At 38.8% G+C, this 25,449-nt stretch overlaps 1 protein-coding gene across 5 annotated transcripts in view; it reads left to right on the top strand.

The window, feature by feature from the left end:
* The first annotated feature begins 7,566 nt into the window (after positions 1 to 7,566).
* ARHGEF12 (Rho guanine nucleotide exchange factor 12) overlaps positions 7,567 to 25,449 on the top strand; it is a 69,627-nt gene continuing 51,744 nt past the window's right edge. For 3 of the 5 annotated variants that reach the window (XR_014176065.1, XM_081961102.1, XM_081961101.1), the window contains exon 1: positions 7,569 to 9,083. Coding sequence is in view for 4 of the 5 variants with exons in the window: in XM_081961102.1 (XP_081817228.1) it covers positions 9,052 to 9,083 (32 nt within the window). In the remaining variant the exon portion in view is untranslated. Of the gene's footprint in view, positions 9,084 to 25,449 lie in introns of all 5 variants that reach the window. The other 2 variants (XM_081961100.1, XM_081961099.1) reach the window with 2 other exon arrangements.

The following is a 25,449-nucleotide window of genomic DNA, read 5'->3' as shown; positions in this document are numbered from 1 at the left end:
TCATCGTCCACCTGTGGCTTTACTCCCAAGTCAACCCCTATTCTTTAGCTCTTCCCTTTGTCTGGTAACTCTGTTGCGGACACTGGGAATAGGCTCCAGCTGTTCATCTGCCCCACTGATGTCCGACTCTGAAGGCAGTTGATAACTGGCATATGGCTCTACCCCCCTCTCTGTCTCCGACACAGAGCCCTCATCAGAGCCTTCCCCAGACTCCAGGACTGGCCCAGGTTCTCCCCCAACCTCCTCACTGTCCGAATCTGCTTCCAGCTCTGCTGGCTGCTGGCAGGCCACAAGAGGAGTGTTGTTACATCTCTGCTCCACCATTATACACATCCACAAAAACAAAAGCTGTTTCCATTGTTAAAAAGCTAACAGTAAATAGGAGTTCTTTTTATTAATGCGTACAAGGATGGAGCAGAGAGGTGACACACACTATTGGCAGGACTTTCCTCATCTTTCTCAAATTTGTCCAGTCCCCTTAAAAACACTAAAACTTCTGGCTATCATATTTTTTGACACTTTGGAAAAAAAACATACCTACAACTCTCCAATACTGAAGGTTTTTGAGAAGAGATTGGACAGCCATTTGTCTGAAATGGTTCTATAGGCTTTCCTGCCTGAGCAGGGGGTCAGACTAGAAGACCTCCAAGATCCCTTCTACCTCTGTTACTCTAATTGCTTCTCCAGACTGAGGGAGGGAGTCAAGAGCATCATGAGTCTCAAAACTCTTCACATCCACAAAGATTCACTTTGACCGTTAGTAGCTCAGATTCTTGTAGAGAATCTGATTTTGTTCTGTTATCCTAACAAATGAAAACACAGCTCACCATCCGGCTTTTTTCGAGCCTTCATAGGCAAACCAGAGTTCCCCATCTTCACTCAAATGTTTCAAGTCTTCAGGAGTCCATCTGTCTATAAGGCAGAAGAAAGATCCGTGAAGAAAAATTGGAAAATCAGCTGCATTCTGGGAAGCCAACTAAGACACCTCAGTACCTCACGTCTCTAAAGTCAAGTTTTGTACTAAGACGTGTTTCACTTAACTATGTACCGCTGGATTTAGTTTGCTAAATGTGCACATCCCTCTAAGCCAAAACTGAGCAAGCCATGCGGGTGAAGGGGGAATCAAGCATCATGGTTTACGCTTTGATAGATAAATCAAACCTAGCCTGCGGTTTTATTTAGTGTAATAAATTTGTGGCTTTGTGTGGTGCGTGAAGGAGTTTGCTGTTTCTGGAGCAAATTCATTTTCCACAAACCAGGCGCTGTACATTTTATTAATAATAACAATCCTAATTGTTTCTTGAAACGCTGCTGTTGAAATGCTCCATTTTCATAGCCTTCGTATTTTATAACCTGCCACCATTTTTCTATTTTTCTCTTGCCAATTCTCTCTACAAGAGACACAATCGTTTAAAAAGGAGGTTTCTGTAAGCTTTTTTTAAAAATTAAAAGCAACAACAGCTGTCTAATGGCTTACAAAAATTCAGTTTTTCTTCCTGTATGTCTGTGGCATGAATGTTGATTAGCAAACTAAAGCTTTTTACTCTGAGGTCTCTATAAAATTGTAGCAGGTTCTAAAAACTTCCTTCTTAGATACAAAAAATGAGAGAATATTTAAAATCCCAGAAAACTATCTATTTTGTGCAGTAGAACAGCTCATTTCTCAATGGTGTTTCTCAACCTTGGCAGTGGACTTCAACTCCCAGAATGTCCAGTCTTCCTCCCTGGGAATTCTGGGAGTTGAAGTCCCCCATCTTAAAGCGATCAGGGTTGAGAAACACTGCATTAGAGGTTACCCATGCTTCGCGATGAAACTATGTGAGTTGTTGGAGAGAAATCACGGTTCGCAATCCTTTGGCTCAGTGGTGGTTGGTGATTGAAACACATAAGGGATTATCACCCCCGCTGCCTTGAATCCGGAAGCAGTTCCATAGGCGGAAGGCATAGACATTTTGATGAGGTACTGACATTTAGTACTGTAAGGCACCCCTGAGTGAAGGACTGGAACGTTTGCCAGTTTGAATTGAGGTAACGGAATGTGAGGCAACTGGCAGTTGGAACAGACTTCTTTTCAGATGGGGAGGGGGAGTAGAATGTCCAACTCCTTAGCATCAGAGCGTGTTAATATGAGGCAAATGGCAGTTGGAACAGAGTTCTTTTCAGGGGGGCAGGGGGAGTAGACCTCCTTAGCATCAGAGCTAGCGTGTTAAATACTGCATAAGAAATACTAATGATCTAATGGTCATTTTGAAAAATCCTTTCTTACCGAGCACTTAGAAGCCAAGAGGAACATATGTGCCAAATTTCAACTCTGTAGGCTTTATGATTCTGGAGATTTTGTGATGAGTGAGTGGTATTAGCCTTTTATATATAGCTAGCTAGCTAGCTAGCTAGTTGTTGGGTTGCTTCAATCCTGCAACACAGCCATCTTTAATCTCAATTGCTATTTTCATCTTTCCGTTCTCCCTCTGAGAACGTTTCCTGGAAATTTAGAGCCTCTTTCAAATGTTCCTGACATCACCAATGGATGTTGTGCAGACTGTTCATTTGGCCCCAAATGCTGTGAATTAAAAGGAACTTGTGGGGCAATAAAGCTTTAATGGTGACAGATTGCAGCATTAGAGAATGAACCAAATTCAGGTTGCCCATGGATTTCCTGGCAAGTGGAAATAAATGACATAGAAACCTTGCTTAGCCCAGCCAAAGTGTTTCCCCCCTCCCGATGGCCGTGGATCTAAAAGAGAGCTGCGAAAGTCAATAAAAGTTTGCCGTCTTTTTATTCCGAGTAGACAGTTTCTCAGAAACCGTTTGGATGCTGGAGTTTTCAGCTCAGCTATTCTTTTTCCCTGAGTCAATACATCGAGCGATGTCCCCTTCGGTGAAGTATATAGGAGTCGTTGCCAAGCAAACGTAAGGAGGAAAAAAATCCTCTCTCTTTTTTTTGGGGAGGGGGGAACTCTTTATTAAAGTCTACACCAGTGTTTCTTCAGCCTTGGCAACTTTAAGATGTGTGGACTTCAACTCCCAGAATTCCCCAGCCAGCAACCTTGAGAAACAGTGGTCTAAACCAGAAGTGTCAAACTTGATTTCATTGAGGGCTGCACCAGGGTTGTGTTTGGCCTTGGGAGGGGAGGCAGAGTGGGCGTGGGTGGAATGTGCATGGCCAGCTCGATGTCACTCATGTCGGGAACGCCTGTGGGGGCCCGGGAACTCTGCCAGCGAAAATGGGCCCCAGAGCTCCGTTTTCAGCTGGGACAGCCTCCTGCAGACTTCTGCCAGCGAAAACGGCGTTTGGGAGGGCTGCACGCAGAGGCACCATCCTTCATTGTTTCCATGATCTGACCCGTGCAGGATCCTGCAGGCTGGATCCGGTCCCCGGGCCTTGAGTTTGACACCCCTGGTGTGTAACAAAACTATGTGGGTAGTTTTGTTACACAGTTTTTATTTTTATTTTTGAAAACCTCCCTATTTTAAATGTCACAAGGGGAAAGAAGATAACTTGTGTTTCAGTACTTAATTTTGCTTTTCATTCGTGAAGAACACATGCCGCAGCTACAGCTTGAAGACAAGTCTTGCTTCTGATACATAACTTTGGGTTGTTTCTGCCGTTTACATTACCGAGCTGTAAGGCAAATGGCTGGGTATGGACTTAGACTTAAGAGTCTTTATTTATTGATTTGATTTGTCGCACGTTTTGCTTCAAGGAGATTCCTGCATCATTCCAGCTCTTAAATTGTGATTTGTCGCTTAGCATTTTATGCAAACCTAGTGAACTTGAACCACTTCAAGTAAGGCTGGCGGTTTGAGCTCCGAGCTTGACAACTTGGCTGCAAACATTTCGTCACCATTCGAGGAGACATCGTCCGTGCGTTTTGAGTTGGGCTCGTCTGTCAGAGCACTGGTCTTTAAATACCTTTTTGTGAGATGCAAATTAATCCGGCTCAAACCAACAGCCTAACGGCCGCCCCAAACTACTAATATTCAAACACATTTCAGCCACTAAAGCTGAAACAAATTGTGGATAAATGCAATAAGAGAACCAATCCAACAGCGAGGGGCTGCCTCAGAATCAACTTCGTGCCTTAAAATCTCTAGTCCTCATGGTTGCAAAGGAAAGGACTTTAAAATCGTGGGATAAACAACTTCAACAATCAAGACCCGAAAAGCAAGGCTTCTTTGTCATCCATCTTTCCCTTTCTCTCTATCCCACGGCAAGTCAAATACCAGCGTGAAACCCACACAGATGCCACAGCTTCTTCGCCTTGCCTTCTGCAGCAGCTGGCTTTCATTCTGTAAGCAAGGGCAGAAACACAAGCCCCAATCCATTGTTTCCATGCCATGAATAAATCTAAACATATCCTTATTATGCCTCTCACAATCACACACGCACACATAAGAAGAAATGGTACTTGCACACAGTATTGCTCTGCAGAGTGTACAGTAGCAATAGCACTTACAGTAGACTTATATACTGCTTCACAGTGTTTTAAAGCCCTCTCTAAGCGGTTTACAGAGTCGGCATATTGGCCCCAATAATCTGGCTCCTTATTTAACTGACCTTGGAAGGATGGAAGGCCGTGTCAACCTTGAGCCGGTCAGGATCAAACTACCAAATTGCAAGTTGTGATTAGTTGCGAGGTCGTGTCCAACCCATCATGATCCCATGGACAACGTTCCTCCAGGCCTTCCTGTCCTCTACCATCCTCTGGAGTCCATTTAAGCTCACGCCGACTGTTTCGGTGACTCCATCCAGCCACCTCATTCTCTGTCATCCAATTCTTCTTTCGCCTTTTGTCTTTCCCAGCATAAGGCTCTTCTCCAGGGAGTCCTTCCTTCTCATTAGGTGGCCAAAGGATTTAAGTTTCCTCTTCAGGATCTGGCCTTCTAAAGAGCAGTCAGGGTTGATCTCCTCTAGGACTGACCAGTTGGATCTCCTTGCAGTCCAAGGGACTCGCAGGAGTCTTCTCCAGCACCATAGTTGAAAGGCCTCCATTCTTGGCACTCAGCCTTCCTTATGGTCCAACTTTCACAGCCATCCATTGCAACTGGGAAAACCATAGCCTTGATGATAGTAAGTAGTCAAGGTAAGTAGTAAGTAGTCAAAAGTAAGTAGACTTTGATTTTCCTGGAAGATGTTTCGCTTCTCATCCAAGAAGCATCTTCAGTTCAGTTCAGAAGAAGCTTCTTAGATGAGAAGCAAAACGTCTTCAAAGAAAAAGAAAGTCCAGGTGCTTCTTGAAAAAGCACCTTTGGGAGATGAGCTGGATGGCGGAGAATTTCCATAGACAGGTTTTCTCTAATGCAAGTCATTCTCCTTGCGTCCACTTTGTGTAATGATCATTGGATTTAGACCAGGGGTGTCCAAACTTGGGAACACCAGGAAAGCGGGGCGGGGGGAACCCCAGAGATTTTAAAAATTCTGTATTCGTGAGCACGATGGTTCTCCTGATACATCCCTGGTTTTGCCAGCCCTCCTTTCCATGTCTCAACATTTTGCATATCATGTACGTACATGATGTATATTTGTATTTAAAGAACCGGTTTTGTTAGAGAGCAAGCTGGTAAGTATACACTCTGCTTAAAGCATTAAAGGCTGGGCCACATTTGGACTCTCTCTCCATTGGTCTTTTCTCACTCTCTGGAAGGAAGTCCTCCTCCTCCTCCTCCTCCTCCTCCTCCTCCTCCTCCTCCTCCTCCCCCGTCCCCCCCATCCGTCACTGGACGTTGGCAATCCTATTTTTATCAACAGCCGCACAAAAAAGTGCTGCGGAGTTTTGTCCAAACCGGTCCCTTAGATTTTGAAGCCATGATGTTCTTTTTCTGCCTGGACCTCGTTTGTCTTCAATCTTTCCCTGGAGGATGAAATGAATGGATGCTCTATTGCGTCACTTGTCCAAAATATTCTAACTTTTGCTTTTTAATGGCTTTGATGATTTCCCTTGGCTTTCCCAGGCCACCTCCTCGTTTCTGATTTTGTCTGCCCAACTTATACATAACAGCTGCCTGTAAATCCACATTTCAAATGCTTCTAGTCTCTTGAAGTGGCTTTCTGTCAGAGACCAACTTCCTACTCCACAGAGCAGGATGGAGAAGATGTAATATCTGACAAGGAAGGCCATAGGAAGGGAAAATAACAAAATTGCATCACCTTGGCTGTATGCAGACCTCCTCAAAAGCAGTTAGCAACCAAAAATGATGTTTCACACAGTTGGAAGTGTCCCTTAGGGCCAAAACTTTCCCCCGTGGGGGGGTCTTAACTGCAGGAGATTCTGAGCAATTATTCTCCTTGTCTGTGTCCTAACTTTGAACTGTTTCTTTAAAAAAAGGAAGGAGATGAGCTCAGTTGGTTAATTCGCAGAAGTGGAAGCAACTTTGCAGCTCAGTCTCAACTTCACATTTTGTGGCTTTTCTCTTTCGCACACCATTCCAAAAACTACCTCGCTGCACTTAAAATGTCCCCTCTTTTGGAAACCTTGCATCTCTGCAACAGGAACTAAGTTAATGCAAGAAACAGAAGAATTTGAAAAGGTGGCAGAAGAAATAATCTTATCCAAAATTATTCAAAAAACTATTCAAAAGAAATAAGATAAGACAAAGATCATCACTAAAAACCTTACCTACAGCCAGAAAGAGGAATTAGAGCGGAAACTGGAAATAAAGGTAAAAAGGGAACTAGTCGTTCCTGACTCTAGGGGGCGGTGCTCATCTCCGTTTCAAAGCCCAAGAGCCAGCGCTGTCCGAAGATGTCTCCGTGGTCATGTGGCCGGCATGACTAAATGCCAAAGGTGCACGGAAAGCTGTTGTCTTCCCACCAAAGGCGGTACCTATTTTTTCTACTTGCATTTTTTATGTGCTTTCGAACTGCTAGGTTGGCAGAAACTGGGACAAGTAACGGGAGCTCCCTCTGTTATGTGGCGCTAGGGATTTGAACCGCCAAACTGCCTACCTCTCTGATCGACAAACTCAGCGTCTTAGCCACTGAGCCACCGCATTCCCTTGCAGCTAGCTACTTGCAAATTATTGCCTTGGATATCAGCATTTTTATGTTGCTGTAATTTATTCAATTTTTATACCGCAGGTAGTCCTCAATTTACGGTCCCAATTGGGGCCCAGACTTTCTATTGCTGAGCAGTTGGTTGTTAAGCGAGTCACGTGTGATTGTACCACCTTTTTCATCCTGAATCACTGCAGCCACTAAGTGAGTCGCACAGTTGTTAAGAGAGTCCACGACACATCCTTCCCAAAACTGGAAATACAGACAACTAAAAAAGTTTTTTTTTAAAAAAAATGGAAATCTGCACCTCTCTCCCCCTCCCCCACAGCCCCCTTTATTCTTAAACCAGGTGGTTTCTGCCTCTCAGCCCCCCTCCCCCCAGTCCTTCAAGGTACTCCTTTTCCTCGCTTCCCTTTCATTTATTTATTTTTGCCACCACGGCGGAGGGGATAAGCGTAAGGACGATAGGAAAAAAACACAACCACGTCAGGCGGAGTCCCGGCGGAGGGATCTCGCGAGGTCGGGTGGAGGGAAGGGAAAAAAAAGCTGGAGCGCGGAGGGAGGGGGGAGGAGGGAAGAGTCGCAGTCCAGCATCGCAAAGGGAAGCGGGAGAGCCGAGGCGGTGGAAAAACGAGTCCCGGGAGTGCCGGAAAAGGCCGAAGGTTGCCGAGGGGGAGCCGAGGCCTGGCTGAGGGAAGCCGGCGGGGACCGTTGGCCTGAGGTAAAAAAAAAAGATCTCCTCAGGAGCGGCGGCGGCGGCGGGAGAAAAGGCGGACGACGGAGGCGACGGAGGAAGCAAAGCAGCGGCTCGCCAGGCAGCGGAGAGCCGCTTCTCCCTTCACCAATCGCGGCGGCCGCTCGTCGTTCCCAAATCTCCTCAGGCGGGACGGGCCGAGGCGGCCGAGCGGGCCGGAAAGGGCCGCCGGTGGAGCGGGGGGGGTGGTCTCTCCCGCCTCAAGCCGCCCTGTCAGCAGCCCCCGAGGGCGGGATGAAGCCCGCCGAGGCCTAGGAAGCGGGCCGGGGGGCCAAGGTGGGCTCCTCCTCCGCCTCCGACCCGGCCCACAGGCGCGGGACTGTCGGTGGGGGCCCTCTACAAGCCCCCTTCCCCCCGCGCCTATGTAGCAATTTGCATTTTATTTTATTATTTTTTATGTCTCTCTCAAGGTATGGTGTGAGCAGCTCCAAAGGGGGACCCCCCTCTTTTTTTGACACCCCCCCTTAAGGAACAGGCCTGCCTGCCTTCTTTTTTTCCCCTCCTTTGGGGTGTTTTTGGGTGTTTGGGGGTGCTTCTTTCCCTGGAGGTTTGAAAAGCCGCCCCGTAAAGGCTTATTTTTTTGGGGGGGGGATGTGTTGGTTTCTCAGCACCCAGACCTTGCAGAGATCCTGGAGGTAATTTTTTTTGAAAGGGTGGAAGGAAGGAAGAAGCTAGAAAAAGAGCCCATTTTTCCTGATCCCCTGCCCTGAATATATACAGCAAATCCTCCCTTCCTGCACCCCCCCTCACCCCCAGTTTCTTTCCTGTTGTTTTTCTTCGGGGTCTTTCTGAAAGGGGGGCAGCCCCATCCTCTCTCTTTGACCTACCTGGCTGGACTTGGATGCTGTAAAAGACTGGAGAAGATCCTGGGGTTGTAATGAGGGAACTAAGGGCCGGGAAGGAGGAATTGAACCAGAGGCACCTTCGTTGTCTTCTTCGTCGTCGTCGTCTTCTTCTTCTTCGGCCGGTCAAGTGTCCTTCGACTGAGATGGCTCTTCCTTTCGGACGGAGGCGACAGCTGGGTTTCCAGAGGGGCGCATCATGGCTGTGACGGCCTTCCTTTCTTCCTGGCAGAAGATCCCGGTGGCTTTTCCCCGAGTGTCCTGGGAGGTGGATCTCTTGGAAGACTGAAAAACAAAACAAACAACAAACAAACCCCGTGTGTGGCTTTTAATTCTGCTCTCCTTTGGAATAAGGCTGGATTCTGAACTCGGGTGTGGAGTGTGGGAAAGTGACAAGTCGCTGGAGAATCGCCCGTAAGATGCAGATTGGCTAAAAAATCGTCCTGTTGCCGGGGGCTCCAATGAGTGGCACACAGTCCGCAATCACGGACAGGTCAGTGGGGACCGGCGGCTGCTGCAGCTGCTCTTTGCTTGGGATTTGGGTAAAAAAAAAAAGTTTAGTCTGGAGGTTTAAGCACAAAGGTGGTCATGAGGGAGGGCTGGGCTGCACTTCTGGAAATGGCTTTGGATTTGCTGACCGAGCGATCTGGATTTGCCTTTCCAAAATGTGTTGGCCTGGTAGTTTTCTAGGCCACCGGACTGGCAATTTCTCATGAAAGGGATTCCAATTGAGAACTTGATATCAATGCAATGAAGGTTTGGGCTGTGCAGAAGGTCCTTGCGTCTTAGGTGATACTGTACCACTGTAGCAGTAAAGGTCATTCAGGGTGACGTTAGGTTGCCTACCTATGCCCCAAATGGTTTAGTGGCACGAATAGAATAGAATAGAGTTGGAAGGGATCTTGGAGGTCTTCTAGTCCAGCCCCCTGCTCAAGCAGGAGAACCTATACAAACTTAGACAAGTGGCTGTCCAGACTCTTCTTTAAAACCTCCAGTGATGGAGCACTTTTTAGTGGTTTGTTTATCTCTACCTTTGGAGTCATTTTAGTAGCTGGACTTATTTGGCTCTCCAGGACTAAAACGTTTGAAAAGAGACATGTTATGATAGTTGGCCTATGGCCATGTTGTTTCCCCTCCCTTACCAATTTATATTTCTACCCACCCCATTTCCTCTCAGAAGTTGGAGACTTGGGAATGATGTAGTTTTGGAATCTATAAGATACTCTTCCCCTGTAGAAAAAGGAACCTGTAACAACTTCGGTCTGGACTGCATTTCTCATTTTACATTATTAAGTTTACTGGAACTGATCTGATGGGAATTGAACTACAATTGGAGAATCAACTACCATTCTGTGGTAATTGGGGATGGGCCCAGTTAGCTCTGTCTCCTAATATACTGGATTTTGATCAGGGTCATGTGATAATTTAAAAGCATGAACTTTTCATCTAATATAAGTGCAAAATCTAGGGCTACCACAAGCCTGTATGATGATGATGAGATGCAATATCATAAATAGAAATAGTGCACTAGTCATTTTTTCCCCTAGCAGATAACCTATAACATTTTAGTTTGCCATCCAGGTAATTAGACGTTACAAGAAATAAATGTTTGGTATGGGGATCACTGCAACAGTTCTGAAGAATACATATTGTAAAACAGTTATGGAATCAGTAGGAACATAGATTATTTAGATACGTGGGATCATTTTATAGATTCCAAAACTGACTACAAAATAATGTGAATATGGTACATCCTTAACATTTCTAAAATGCTGAATCTGGGGGATGGGAAGTGTTAGTTGAAATGAGGATAGTATCTGGTTCCTTTTAATATAATTTCATTGTGAATATTAGGAGTTCTGGATGTTTTTCCTAATTAGAGTCATCTTCTAAAATATAGTATAGAATAATACAGATGTTTTTATTCTGTAGAGAACATTGCTGAAGCATTGATTATTATTCTTCATAAATACTTTTTGAAGGTTGTAATATAAACATGTTTATTTCTGTAGCTCAGCAGAAGATCTGCAAGACTATTTATGTTATACTTTAATGCAATTAATAGTTAACATCAAAGTAGGTGGAAAGTATGTTGTAATAGTAGAATACATTTTTTCCTGATTCCTTTCATAATCTTTTTATTCTGTAAGTTAGTTCTAAAATATTGCTAGTGATGGTGGTAACAACAACTCAGATGCAATAGCAACAGTGAATGTATAGGAAGCTGATAACTTTCCTTGCTATTGTCCTTGACTATCCTAGTGGAGCTTCCTTTTCTAAGGTAAATATTTTGCTACTCTCTCCTCTGTAAGCCTTAATTGGAATATCAAGTTGTATATAATGGTCTCTGTAATGCAATGACAAGATTACCTGATTGCTACTTTTGGCAATTTGATATTTCTTCAGTCATGGATTGAGTCAATGTGCAGTAGATAAAATTGTATCTGCCTAAAGTACTTGCAGCTGTTCCAGATAACTTTGTAGTAGTGGCTTTGTGTTAAAATCGTTAATTTCTCTGTGCCTTGAAGTCTTCCAGAAACTTAGTTTAGAAGTCAGATTGGTGGGATTGCATGAGAGTGCTTTTGCAGTTGCAGTACTTCCAGTGAACTCTCCATCCCTTGACATCATGATCTGGGAAATAGGTCCAGTTTGTTTCAGTAAAAATATATTCACTAAAGCAAATGTTGTTTAACCAAACTGTGGATCAAAAGTGCATATGTTTATTCTATAATTTTAATGAGGCTGATTGGATTAATGATGTTATATTTTTGAGAATCTGCTTAATTTTTTTCTCATTTTGTAAAATTCTGTTTTAAGCAGTGTGTCTTGAGAGGAGTAAACAGGTAGTGTAGATGGGAAAAAAAATTCGCTGTACATTTTATATTTTAAGTATGGTTTAGGCATATGTAGATGAGGCTTGAACTGCTCAGAAATAGGTTGTGGCACATTTTTGTTGATAACTGGAATACCCTCACAAATGATCTTCATCCATTTCCATCCAGTTCCTTCCATCCATTTCATCCAGTTTATTGGGATTTTTCAGTATGCCTGTAATTTTTTTGTAGATGAAATCATATTATCCCTCTAATGTTATTGATCTTTTTAGCAATAGGAAGGATGACTAACTTGGACATTACTACTGTCAATATGAAGTGAGTTTAGTAGTCTTTATATGTTAAGGCAGGGTATTTGCTATTTCAGTGACATTAAAATATATAATATTATTGCTTCTTGAGCTACACTTAATAAATTTCTTACTTGATATTTCTCAAGGATATGAAATTTGTCTCCCTCTATTAGCTTCATTCAATGTCTGTAGGATCTCATTCAACTCTTTTAGAACACTTGAATTACTTCTTTTAAAATATTTTATTCTCAGATTAAATAATACACAATAATACAAAACAGTTCTTTAAACATTTATCTGGTAATAAGGCCTACTGAAATCAGCGTGGCTTGTGCTTGAGTAGATGCGTAGAATTGAGTTGAAATTGAATTGAAATATAGCAATAAGATATTTCTTCAGCACTGAGTAACCGGATGGATAAAAAGAATGTTTTTATTTCAGCCTGATTGCAGACAAGCTTTGGGCATTTTCTGCCTTGTGTTGTTTGTGATAGGGAATACATAGCTGAGCAGAGTTAGATGCAAGTTTTTATTCTTCATTACTGGGCAAGCTGGGGCTCGGATGGAATTTAGAAAAATCTTAAGATGTGAACTCTGGCATATTATGTTGCTGCAGCCTAGAAACATTGAATGTGCCTGCCTTTTTAAAAATTTGCAACCTAGACATTCTTTTCATGCATTTTCCAAACTATGCTCTTTTAAAACTTTTCATAGAAATGGCATGTTTTATGTTTTTTTATTTTATAGAAATAAAGACTAATCCTAGAGCAAATTTATGGGTACTTTAAAAAAATGATGCCAATTATCTTGGGTATTTTCTGTGAAATCTACTTGAATGGAAAATGATTTATATAATGACTTCCAGTGGATTTTTAAATTGTTGCTTTCTCCCCCTGCTTAGATGCTGAAATTGATTGAGGTTGTAGCCATCCTCATATTCTGAATGAGCTCCACTGAGTTCTAGGGACTTTTTTTCATAACAGACATGTATAGAATTATAGTGCAATTGTTATTAATTTACTTGATTAACTTATATTGTCTTCTGAGTGTATGTCCATACACCATATATCATTTCTGATACTCAGCTGCACAGTCAGGAATCATACTCAGTTCCAGAAATTCAGTTTGTTGTTTTTATACTTCCACAAAAGCTGGAGCAGCACACTTTTTTCATCTTGATCAACTGGAGTGTTCAGGCAAGTAAATTATTGTTGACTGCTCTTTATTAGAAAAGCAGGGTAAAAGTGTTTTTAACCCAGATTATTAATCACAGTCTCCTTGACTCATCAGATTGAAGACAAAATATAAATCATATCATAAAGCAATTAATGCATTTTAGTTCCTTAAATTCCATTTTTCAGGTAAATGCCACAAAGTTCACATTAAAATATTAGTATAATCCATTTTTTTGAGCAGATAGTTCACAGTGTATATGTAGCTTCCTACCACAGCAATCTTGAGAGGAAGATGAAGCTATAAATGAGTGACCTGAAAAAAGACACATTTCTCAGACAAGGTAATTAAACAGCCCTGGATTGGCTTCCAAGGGACACAAAGTGTGTAATAATTTATGTTGCCTTAGAGCCACTTTTTAAAATTTAGGGAAGCATCAAGCTGGTTTGGAAACCAATTGGCAAGAAGAAATCTAAAGACTTCAATATAGCTTTTTCCGCACAAAACTTTGGGTGAATATCTAGATAATTTGTTTTAATCTGGCATCAGATATTACAGAAAAGTTTGTTCTTATCTAATGAACAGTTCACTTTTCTTTAGCAAAGTTTCAGGAATGCCATATGTGATGTAGAACAAACATCAGGAATATGAGCATAATCTTGACCTTTGCCTAATTCTTCCTTTTCCTTCTCCTTTGTCTTCCCTTCCTTTTCCTTCCCTTTCCCCTTCTCTCCTTTCCTTTCTTTCCCTTCCCCCTTCCCTTCCCATTCCTTTCCTTCTTTCCTTTCCTTTCCTTCTTACTAAATGTTTAAAGTTTTCTGTTGGTTACAGCTGTATGGTTATGCTATGTCTAGGCTTCTGTCAGTAGCTGATGCTAGATCTTGCTTTTCTGGTTTTGAAGAAAGCTGAGATAATTGCTTAGGTGGAGACACGATACTTGCTGCCTCAATATATGTAATTGGTTGCATTGAACTTATGACATAAATTATTAATATCTACAGAGAACTAAAAGATTCAGAGAAATGATATACTGAGTTATTTTTATTGCATTCAGAACATCCTTTTTGGATATATCACCATATGAAGGAAACTTATTCAATCTTCATATTTCAGATTGGCTGCCAAATACCAGAGGGACAGATTTTTGAACCAAAACCTGTATGTGAGAGCTGCTTAGGGTTATAGGGTTGGAAGGGATCTTGGACATCATCTAGTTCAACCCACTGCCCAGGAAAGGAATGCTGATCCCATCCCAGACAAATGGCTGTCCAGTTGAAAAAGCAACTTTGGGTGTCCACTCTTAAATAACTTTATATAAATACGATAGCAAGGGAGTTCTATCCATAAAGAATTATAAGTAGTGATGTGGGGGTGATTCTTGTCAAAATATTGCATAATGAAATTAAGGGCATTTTCCCCCACCCCCGCGGTCCATTTTATCCTTCTGTGATGCTCTGTTCCTGCAACTCAGAATTGCAAGATGATACTACACATTTTAGCAAAATATCATTAAATTTCAGTGTGGAAATGAAAAGCCATGAAAAAAATGGCTTGTGGTGAAGATTAAGCAAGGTGAATTTCCTATTAATATTAAAAATAATCCCAAGGACATACACTCTTTTCAAGTAAATGTGAACCAAAATTTTTGAACTTGTCCTTTCCAATCATTGCCTTTTTCTATTAATGTATTTGGATACAATCTTAGGTTTGTACTGTTGCTCAAACGGAAACTTCCCTGATATGTTTTCCCCAACTCATTTGGCTAAGAATTTCAGGACTTGCAATCACAACATATTTCTAGATACCAGATTAAGTAAAACATTTCAGAGATAGTGATACTGAGGCTATTCTATAACATGTTGTTGAATGCTGGGACTTTTACTGTTCATAAGCTCAGGGTGTTAGTTTTAATTTTTTACACAACTCTACTACACTTTTATGAACTATAATTCTCCTGATGCTTGGCTGTTTGCTTAATATGTTTTGTTAATAATACTATAAAACAACTTTATATACTATGAAGCAATCTACAATAGCTTTTTAGCTCCTCTTTCCTGATTGATGTTGGTTTTAATTTTGAAGTTAGCTTTTGTTGAACGTATCTTGTGATATATGATGAACAATCTGTTTATGTTAATATGAAAATCAGTGTTAATAATAAAATACATAGCACACCCAGCCTATTTATTAACAGCCTCAGTATTGTTCAGATGAATTTAAAGGGGGGAGGGATGTTAATTTTTTTCTCCCTCTAACCCAACACTTCCCCCCCATGAATTCATTTGTAGAGGATGTTGCGTAAATAAACAATACATGTTTGTTTATGAGAAGCAGCCAGAGGTTAAATAAAAAGATAAGAAGTTGTACATTCACTGTTTAAAGAATAAAATACAATGTATGAAAATGTGCATGGATCTGATGGAGGATGGTTTTCAAGATTAGAAAAGGGTATGGAAAGGTTATAATTTAACCTCAGATTTAACAAGTCTTTAAAAAAAAAAACCTCATGCCTTTAATTTCTTTAGTTTATTATTTGTATTTACTTACCCTAAGGGGGTAGCCTAATTAGTATGTATATGTGTACATTCATTACTTTTGCTTTGAAAGCACAATCTTTAATTAAAGTGGCAGAAAGAGGAGAAAATCCAGGGCAAATCAAGGAAAATACAAGTTTTATATGGGACAAATTTGAGGGGGGGGGGGGAAGACACTAAAATTACTAAGGGAAAACAAGAGGGATTTTCTTAATGTGTATTGTGAACATAATTATAAAAAAAAAAGAAAACAGGAAAAGGAAGTAGACCGTCTGATCTTAGGGGTGCTTTTTTGTTTGGATTTAAAAAAAAAATCCTTTTGAAATATCTTGCAAGAACTTGGCATCCGGTAAAGAAAAAAACTTATAGGAGTATGTTGTTGTAGACTTTTTAAGATCTTGGCCAAACTATTGACATTAGTAGCCTATAAATCACCCATGGATTTGTAATAAAAATAAAATAGTCTTGGTATCCTAATTCCTGACAACTCATTTCCACCAGTGGTGCGTTCCTAACTGGTTTACTACCGGTTCGCTGAGTGCGCTCGTGCGCAATTGAACGAAAATTACTTTGAAAAAAAGGAAAACAGCTGAGAAGCAGCATTTCAATCTGCTGCCCCGGATCAGCTGGGCTTCGGAAGCTGGAATAAAGATATGTATAACTCGGGGTGGGCAGGGGTGTTTAAAAAGAACAGAGAACCGGTCCGCTCTCTTTTTGAAGGCAGCACTAATGGTTCAAGAGAATTGGTCCGAACCGGTAGAAACCCACCACTGATTTCCACTACAAGAATAAGTATCCTCCATTTATAGGCAGATCATTTTATATTTCCCATTGTGTTGTTTGAATTGACCCCCTCACATGTGCTTCCCCTTCACATGTAAGTTTCTATCCAGTAGGTCAGAGGGACAGAAAACGAGTTGAGGACCAGGTATAGCTTGTCAAACAATCTTTTTTGTGCCTCGCAGGGTTTTTTTCATCCCACATTTTGGGGGGTTTGGAAAGCAAAATATATAGATTATGATTTACAGTTGCATGTGGTATCCAGCTTAGCTCTTAACACTCATGACTCCCACTCCCTTGGAAAATGCCTGTAGTCCTACTGACTTTTGAAGTACAGGCAGTCCTAGACCTATGACCACAGTTGCGCCCAAAATTATGGTTGTTAAGTGAAACATATTAAGTGAATTTTGCTCCATTTTATGCACTTGCTTGTCACAGTTGTTAAGTGAATCACTGCAGCTGTTACATTAGTAACATGATTGTTAAGTGAATCTGGCTTCCCCATTGACTTTGCTTGTCAGAACATCGCAAAAGAGGATCACATGACCCTGGGACACTGCAACTGTCATAAATATGAACCAGTTGCCAAGCATCCAAATGTAAATCACGTGACCTTGGGAATGCTGCAGTGGTTATAAATGTAAATAATTGTCATAAGTCACTTTTTTCAGTGGCCTTATAACTTTGAATGGTCACTAAATGAACTTGTAAGTCAAGGACTACCTTTATAAAGTTTTTATTTTTATCTTTAGGTTTGCAACAGGATGTGCTGATTTTGGGATATCGCACTTTAAACCTCTGCTTGTTTAAACAACTCAGCAAAATTATGCTGTCTCTTTTATGATCTCATTGGGCATGTGGCACGAAGCACAAGGTGTGAATTAACAATATGGGCCTCTCAGTGTAGAAAACCACTTAGTTGTGTGCTTGTATCCACATGAATGAGGTGTGGCTTTGCAAGGGCAGTGTATTCGGAATAATTTAATTTGCTGCTTAGCAAAATGAAGACTACAAAGATGTGACTGACTTATTTAAGCAAATTCATTGTCATTCTGCACTGATTTGACCAAAAATTGAAGTTCTTTATCATGAAAAGAATATGCAACTCTCTCAACTCTAGTACGCTTCTACAATTTGATGAAAAAATGCAAAGAAAAAAAAATTGTGGTTAGTTTTGTGCAAGCCATTGTGGTTTCAGAAGCAGAAGTGATTAGAGCTGGGTTTTAGAAAACCCAAGTTCACAAAGTCATTAGTCTACTCTTGTTTAAACTGTTTTGCCCACTCTTAACCTATGCTAGCGTCCTAGAAAGCTGATTTTCCTTGGGTGGGGGTGGGATATACATCAAATACTTGTTGTCATTTCAGTTTATGAGGGAATTATTTGTAAATTTTCTATTTTTAGAATATAAATTGTTAAGCTTATTTGAAATGCTTTCATTTGGGAGAAGGGAAATGGCAAATGATAGTGTTTCCAGCTATCACAACTTAGAGATCTCCCATGTAGTTTGAGAATTTTAGAGTTGTCTGAACTCTTTGTATTATTGTTCATTACTGGGGTTTTCCAATTGTTGTTGTCAGGCATTAAGTAAAAGGAGCAGCTGATAATCTTTTGAATATTATTTTTATATATGTAGTTAATGCACTGTCTCAATCCAACTGGATCCAATACAGTTTACAGTATCTGTAATAAATATTGTAATAATGTAACTATATAACTATAGCAATATAAATCATAATAATGTCAATATAGGATAGAAAAGTATTGGTGCTTTTGAAATTCGGTGTTGGAGAAAACACCTGAGAATACTGTGGACAGCCAAGAAAACAAATAAATAGATCCTCAGACAAATCAACCCAAAATTCTTATTTCAAGCACAGATGGTCATCAAATATTTGATGTACATTCCCTTGCATTGCTCCTACACTTTATGCTCCTTTGTGGTGGACAAATGGAGGCTTAAGTCTGTTGCCCTCTGTTGGCCAGATGTAGCTGCTTCATTGATCACAACTGCACCTCAGGCCAAAGGTTCTTTCCGCGTGCATAGGACTATGACCCTGGAATGCTTGTGCAATTATTCAACTGATTGTTGATTAAAAAATGAGGTTAAATAAAGCCGCATTGAAATACTAGTAGTAAAATGTATGATGGTTTTGTTTCCCCAGATGTATATGTATCTTTCCATTTTACCTTCTATCACACTGATACGTGCATGAGGCATGACAGACTAAAATACTCATGGATTCCTAATTCATGGATAAATAGAAAGCTTTGACAGTATTACCAAAATAAAGTATTTTTAGGTATATTGTTTCTCTGCTTTGAAAGAGCAGCTGATTCTTGAACATTGTACAATGTATTTTAAAAACTGTATCTTTGCTAGAAATCTGAGATTTGTCCTTTGTTCATATTGCCAAAATATTTTTCCCTGATGTTGATTCATTGACACTAAAAACTTCCTGATGTAAACTTAATAGTTTTCCCTAGTGTTCTGAAGTGTGTTTGATTTATATTGCACTCAGTATTTAAAAGATACAGGATCGTGTCCATTAATATTGAAAAAGTATAGATAAGCCAACTGCTGATGAAATTGGTTAGAATTAAGATTATTAGTATATGCACATATACAGTTGTATATTTGGACATGTTTTTAAAATAAATATGTACGATCATTTTACAAGGTGAATGTAGTGCAGTAATAGAAGAAAATAAAATACATTTGAGGTACTATTATTTTTAATCTTTTACATTTCGGGTAACCTTGCAGTAGTATATAAGAGGATGATATGAGCATCAATACGTGAATTGAATTGTAATTGAGTTAGAGCACTGGGCAATGAGATTTTCCCTTTAAAAAGTATATGGATATAATATCAGGAAAGTTTCAAAATCTCTTGAAAGTCATTGCAATTGAAAGCAGCCCTTTAAAATATTTATTTCCTAAGAAATATTGGGTCCTGCCTTTCTACTGCAGTCCCAGCAATGAAAAAACAATGGTATAAATTAGCTTTTTCTGTTTCTGGAGCTAGTGTATGTTACTAGTTGCAAAGGAGAAGGGATAGAGTAAGCAGGGTTACATAAGTCCTCTGGAAAAGTATTAAGATGAAAATAACTGAAAAGATGGCCAAGACTTGAAAAGTGTATATTTAACTTTTCCATACTACGAAATAAAATGTTATTTATTAAATAGCAAATAATTGGAATAAACACAACTGTTACTGCTGGGCTTAGAGATGTTTTTAAAGTATTTAGTCACTAGAGTAAAACCGCAAACTTCCTTCTCAAACATTCCATTACTGTTCTTTTTTTCCCTTTTGTTATATAGACATTAACTTCAATTTGATTACTGTGTATGAATTTGTTTGTATGTCAGCGTATTTGCAATAAACTGTAGACCAGTTACCTACTATAGCAGCAGAGTATTTTAGAAAAATTGAGAAACATTCAGAAATCCAGAATGTATATACTGATTCCAATTTGTATCCTCTCCTTAAAATGGTTTTGTACATTTTGTACAGAGAAACCTTGTAGACTAGAAGTTTATATATTATTCTATGGTGTATCATTTACATTCTTTTCACATAACTACTGTATAAAGAAGTATGTCAAGATTAATAAGCTTAGTTATCAAGTGACCAACTGACTTTTGTTTATTTAATGTTAGAGAACACCTGAGTGTCCTTTGTTTAAGAAATTATATAAATAACAGTGTTTAGATCTTACATTTTTATTTGCCACAATATTTATTTAACTACTATGTGGAAAAATAATTCCACTTACCAAAATTAATGAGGCAATATTGCAGAATTATTTTCTGGTAACAGTTGAACTTTGGAAAAAAAGGTAGGAGATGGAGTCAATTGTATTTGTACCTCCCAGACTCATTTTTTAAAATAGATATATACTTTTTCAACAGAAATTGGTTCTGTTTGAACATCTGCAATATGCCCCCCCCTTTCTGGCTGAATATATTCACCTTCTCCTCTGATGATGAATTGTATTGAATATTAGCATTTAAACTCTTAGCCATAAACTTTATTGTCAACCCCAAGGTATTGTTTTGCATTTCTCATTAAGAAATTGAATTTCTGTGAGCTGTTTGGTATTCTCAGGGTGTTCATATAGTATCACTGATAATAAATCTTGCCAAAGGGAAATCTAAGGCTATTTAGTAGCACTGTATGTATTCATTGCCATTCAACTCCCATTAGTGATGAGGCCTCTGTTCCTTGGAGATTTGTCCATATCTGCTCTGCGCAGCTCTGAGAATCTGCTCATTTCCCATGTCTGACTTTTCATTTGGGGTAAAGGTCTTTGAATTCCATATAAATATTTACAGCTACTGTGTTGTTATGTCAGAAGGCTCTGATTGGTGAGTTCTTACAAAGAATAATATCTCTATTAAACTGAAACAGAAAAGAATAAAGTAGGACTTAAAAACTTAATGTGCATAGGCACCTGTGTTGGCATCTATACCTCTGTAGTGTTCTTCAAACTCGGCCTGATTAAAAAAAACCAATTGAACTTAAATCAATAAACAAAAGGATATTAATTGTGTGACTAACACTCTAAAAACCTATAATATAAAACCAAGGTAATACTGGATTTCTTGTTGATAGACACTTATATTTTCTGAAAGTCTGAAGCAATGAAGCAAAACAAATAGAGTTTGGGAAGGGAAGCCATTTTGAAAAAACTTGAAATATATGCAGTATTGATTTTAGCAAACATTAGTGATGTAAAGTTACTTTGTGGCATTGTAAAATGCTCACAAAGGCATATTTGATTTATAAAATTTAAAAGTGTGATTTCTTAAATCTTAAACTAATTGATACAATTTACTTAAAAATATTCTTTATAAATGGAGATATAAGCTGTTGAACTAGGAATATAACAATTCCTAATTAGGTTAAACAGGCAGGCAAAATGAAACGAAATGAAAAATACAAAAATGGCAATAAAACTAAAATTATTTATTCATGAATTTGCCTTGTACCAAAGAACACTTTTTCAAGTTTCTTAAGATCTTTTGTTATTTATCATGTTCATAAACTCATGAACATTGAAGATTTGTTTATTTATTAATCTAATGTATGAATTCATTTCTGCAAATTTAGTACTTGACTGTTTCTCGGTAATAATTGCTTGGTAGGAGGCATGGCTGGTAAATGCAGTAATCCAGGTGTGTTCAGATTTCTGCTAGCTTTGTTTTTAGAGCTGTAGAATATTTTATAAGTATTGTTTGCTTTATAGCAGAGTCAATATTAAAAAGCAATAGCATTGGTTAGCCCAAATCAGGCTTTATCAATAACTTAAAATTTACAAAAGATTTTAATTCTCTGGTATTTTAATTATTATTTATAGGGTCATTGTTTTAAAATGTTTTACATTATGTTGCATGTTAAATGTTTGTTAGTATATTTTAAGTAATATTTTATCCTAGAAAGACAAGAGGTAAGCTACCTTATCCCTTCTAAAATTTATGTGCTGCCTATTCCCATTTAAATATCTCAATTTAAAAGGCAAAAAACAAACCTGGGCCCAACCTGGGTAATGTCAGGTTCAACAAAAGTTAAGTAACACCATATTTGTTTATGGAGAGGGACATGAGGTGATTGGATTACTTAATACTTAAGAGAAATTTAAAGAATGAGGAACAGATCTTCCAGAATTGGTTGATGTTTTTCTTCTTCATCACAATATATGTGTCATTCCATGCATTGAAACATTCAGAAATGAAGTGCTGAACGATATGCTGACACATATTGACGTATTTTCCGGTGAACTGAAATATAAACAAATATCCATTACACTGTATAGTAATTGTTTCTAATATCATTTTGGTAACATTATTGGAACAAATTGGATCTTCTACCTTAGCATTGATTACGAAAATTGATATTTCTGTTCAAAATGTAATTATATTCTCCTTTAAATTACATCTTGTGAAATATATGAACATTGCAACAAATACTGCCAATTCTCCTTTTTCTCCATTTGCTAATTTATATATCTGTGGGTTTTTTTTGTTTTGTTTAGTATAGTATTGTGACAAAATGACATTCACTCAAACAGCATTCAAAGCCCATTGTTGAAATTGTGTCACCAGAATAGATTAAGGGAGAATCTTGAGATGGTCCTCTTTCTGTTCTGTGTTTTATTTTCTTCAGTTGCATAGATGCTGGTTAACAGAACTGCAGCCATCATACTGCCTAGGGCATGGTTAGAGTTGAGAAGATTTACATTAATCAAACACAAACAGACAGTGTAGCGTGAAGAAATTTCTCTCCTGCCAGCACTGCTCACAATCCTAATTAGGTTTATTGGGGCAGAAAAGAAAACATGTCCCTCCACTGCTCTCTGTCTTCCCCACGTTGGTTAAGTTGCTAACTCATCTTTGAACTGATCTCTTAACCTTTATTCATTCCCTCCTGCCAGAGGAAGGCCCTGATTCCTGAATAATGTTCCTAATGTGGCTTATAGTTGGCAAGCGTTAATTTCTGAAAGACCTGGCAGACTGGAGGAAAGCAGCAGTAGGCAAATAAATAAAATGTTCTTAACTTGGAAGCCATGTAAAAATATTCAACAGGGTTAAATGAGAGAAGTTGAAGGAAAAACAGCATTGGGAGCTAGTTGAGCATAGAGTAGAATTGGAGTTATAACCAGGTAAAGCACGGACAGTGAAAAGAAAACATTGTGAAAATTGTATAATAGTGGGAGGTAAGCTTGCTAGAGCATTAATTGTCATCTTAGTAAATGAGCCATATAGCAAGATAATTAGGAACCCTTTTTAAAATAGAATAAAGCCTTTAGTGGTGAAAGAATTGTATGTTTTTATAATGACAACCAGTTGCTGGAGACATAATAGATTCGCTTTCCTACACATCATTTTGTTCTCTGTTTATGGATCAAGAAAATTAAAAACTAAGGTTGTGAGGGATAAAACCTCAAATGTGAAATTTGTTAAAGTGTTTGTGAAAGTAATACTTTCAGTTTTGTTGAAGTGGCAGCACATCCATCATGTGCCAGAAAATGGAGAAGTAGCCAGATCCAAAGCTATTACAGTCTCTGCATAGTCAATTATAATAGATCAATTCCATTTTATCTAAAAAAATAAGATACCAGAATGCCTGATCTTTCTTTAAAAAGTGAACACATAAAAATACTACAAAGCAAAAAACTGATTCAGTATTCCCTGTTCTAGTGCCTTCTACTTCTGCGTTGTACTTCAGTACTCTGGAGACAATTTGAGATAAGTTGTTTCATACCATTTCATGGCTTTGATATCAGTTATTTTCATGTTTACCTTTTGCTTTGTGCTGAAGCTATTTTGATTTTTAATTTAGTTGACCATTCAGGATAAATGAATGCCCAGATATAAAGCATACTAATTCTTTCTGGTAGGAATATTTCCAGAAGAGCAGTATAAATAACTATACTATAATCCATTTTGCTGCTCTGCTAAGACCACACAAATACAGGGAGGGAAAACTGATGAAACCCCACCTCCTTTTTCCTGCCTCCCAACTGATTAAAAGCCTTCAGTGATTTTAAAGCATCTCTTTAAAGAAACTGTCAAAACCAGATAGATAGCAGTTTTTTGTTTTTTTTTAAGATTTGGCTTTTGAATGGAATGACTTTTCCTGGATAATTTTTTTTTAAAACCCAGGTAATATCCAAGTCTTTGTTTCCTTATATCTGATGCAGTTAAAAAAAAGAAGAAGCTGGGAAATAGCTTACTTTGAGAGTATATGACAAGCAATATATATAACACTAGTTAGTATATGTATTCTTTGCAGCTAGGTTATCATTGTGCCCTGGCTTTTCTGAGAGATAGTTTCAATTTTGTGAAAGCATATTTTGCTCGGGTTAGCCTCTGAGAACAAAGCTTTTTGACAGCCAAGAAAGATGTCTTGCATGGAGGAAGCAGGCAGCAATACTGTTCTCTTGATCAGAGATTCTGAGCTGAATGCAAACCCTTATCCTGCTTTGTAAGAAGTCGCTTGTCAGCTTTTGTGATTTACCCATACGCAAGGCTGGCTAATGTCTCTGTAGTAGTTATTGTTCATTGTTAGTAAATGATTATAATGGTATTGGATATCTTATTTGCCTTTAACAACATTGTAAGAGGGAAACACTGTGTTTAGTAATCAAGGTGGCTAATTTAATAGGAATGAACCAAGGAATATGGGGCTTTTGGGAAAACAAATGTTACATAGTCTGTAATCTATTTTAATTTGACAATTTCAAAATTGGATCAGTGGAGTTTTGCAGTAAACCCCTTTGAAATATGATTACTGGCTGGGTTACATTATTGTTGCTTTAAAAAAAACAGTCTGTGAATTAGGTTGTCAGTTGTATATTTTATTAGGTTGTTAGTTTGAATATTCAATAACATTATCGGTTCAGAATTTGAACAACTAATTTGAAAGATTCTATTGTCAATATGTGTCATAATACTGCTGATAAAAGGCTCTGTGATGCTTTGTGACAACATGGGAAGTATCTATATCCATTTGCAATTATCACAGGTAATGCATGTCTCAGCAGGTGGCAGCACCTCACTCACCTTAGCTCGGAAATATTGGACCTGGTAGTATGTGGATAGGAGACCACCAGCGAGTATATTCAAGGCTAGACAGGGAAATTGAAAAAAACTTCATGTAAGTAGACAGTACTGAACCGCATCTATACTATTGTCAAGAAAATTACATGAACATTTCGATTAAGTTATCAGCAATCAACCTGACTTAAAACAGACTTCACTTTTATCTTTGCCTGTTAAAGCATTGAAGTGAATTAGATACACTGAGTAGTAAAAGGATGCTGTAAGCTAATTTTATTTGAAATAATTTTTTTTTTTAGAAGAAACAGAGGAAGCATATTTTTTTCCTAGAAAAATATCATTCCAGTTACTCTTGTCTTTAGGCCACCTCATGTAAATCGTTCACTAAAAAAGGCATTATAAATCTTCAGCTTTCTTTCAGCTAGTAAGAGCAAAGATTTTGTATTGCATAAGATGGTCTTTTTTTAGCTTTAGAAACTTCAGAGCTCAAATAAATTTGAGCTGAGTTAGAGATCATATGCTTTTTAAATGTCAGTTCCAGTATCTTCAAGCAAAGCTAGATAGGGTGTCTGTGTCGAATTTTAGTGCCACTCAGGGCAGAAAATACTGATCTAAACAGACCAATGATTAGACTTGATAGGAGCAAGATCCTGGTTACTATTCAAATTAAATAATATGCTCT

The sequence above is a fragment of the Natrix helvetica genome, assembly GCF_964273705.1.
Source record: "Natrix helvetica genome assembly, chromosome: 8".
NCBI lineage: Eukaryota > Metazoa > Chordata > Lepidosauria > Squamata > Natricidae > Natrix > Natrix helvetica.
The sequence above is the reverse complement of the archived record's forward strand: the minus strand, read 5'-3'. Positions and strand labels throughout refer to the sequence as shown.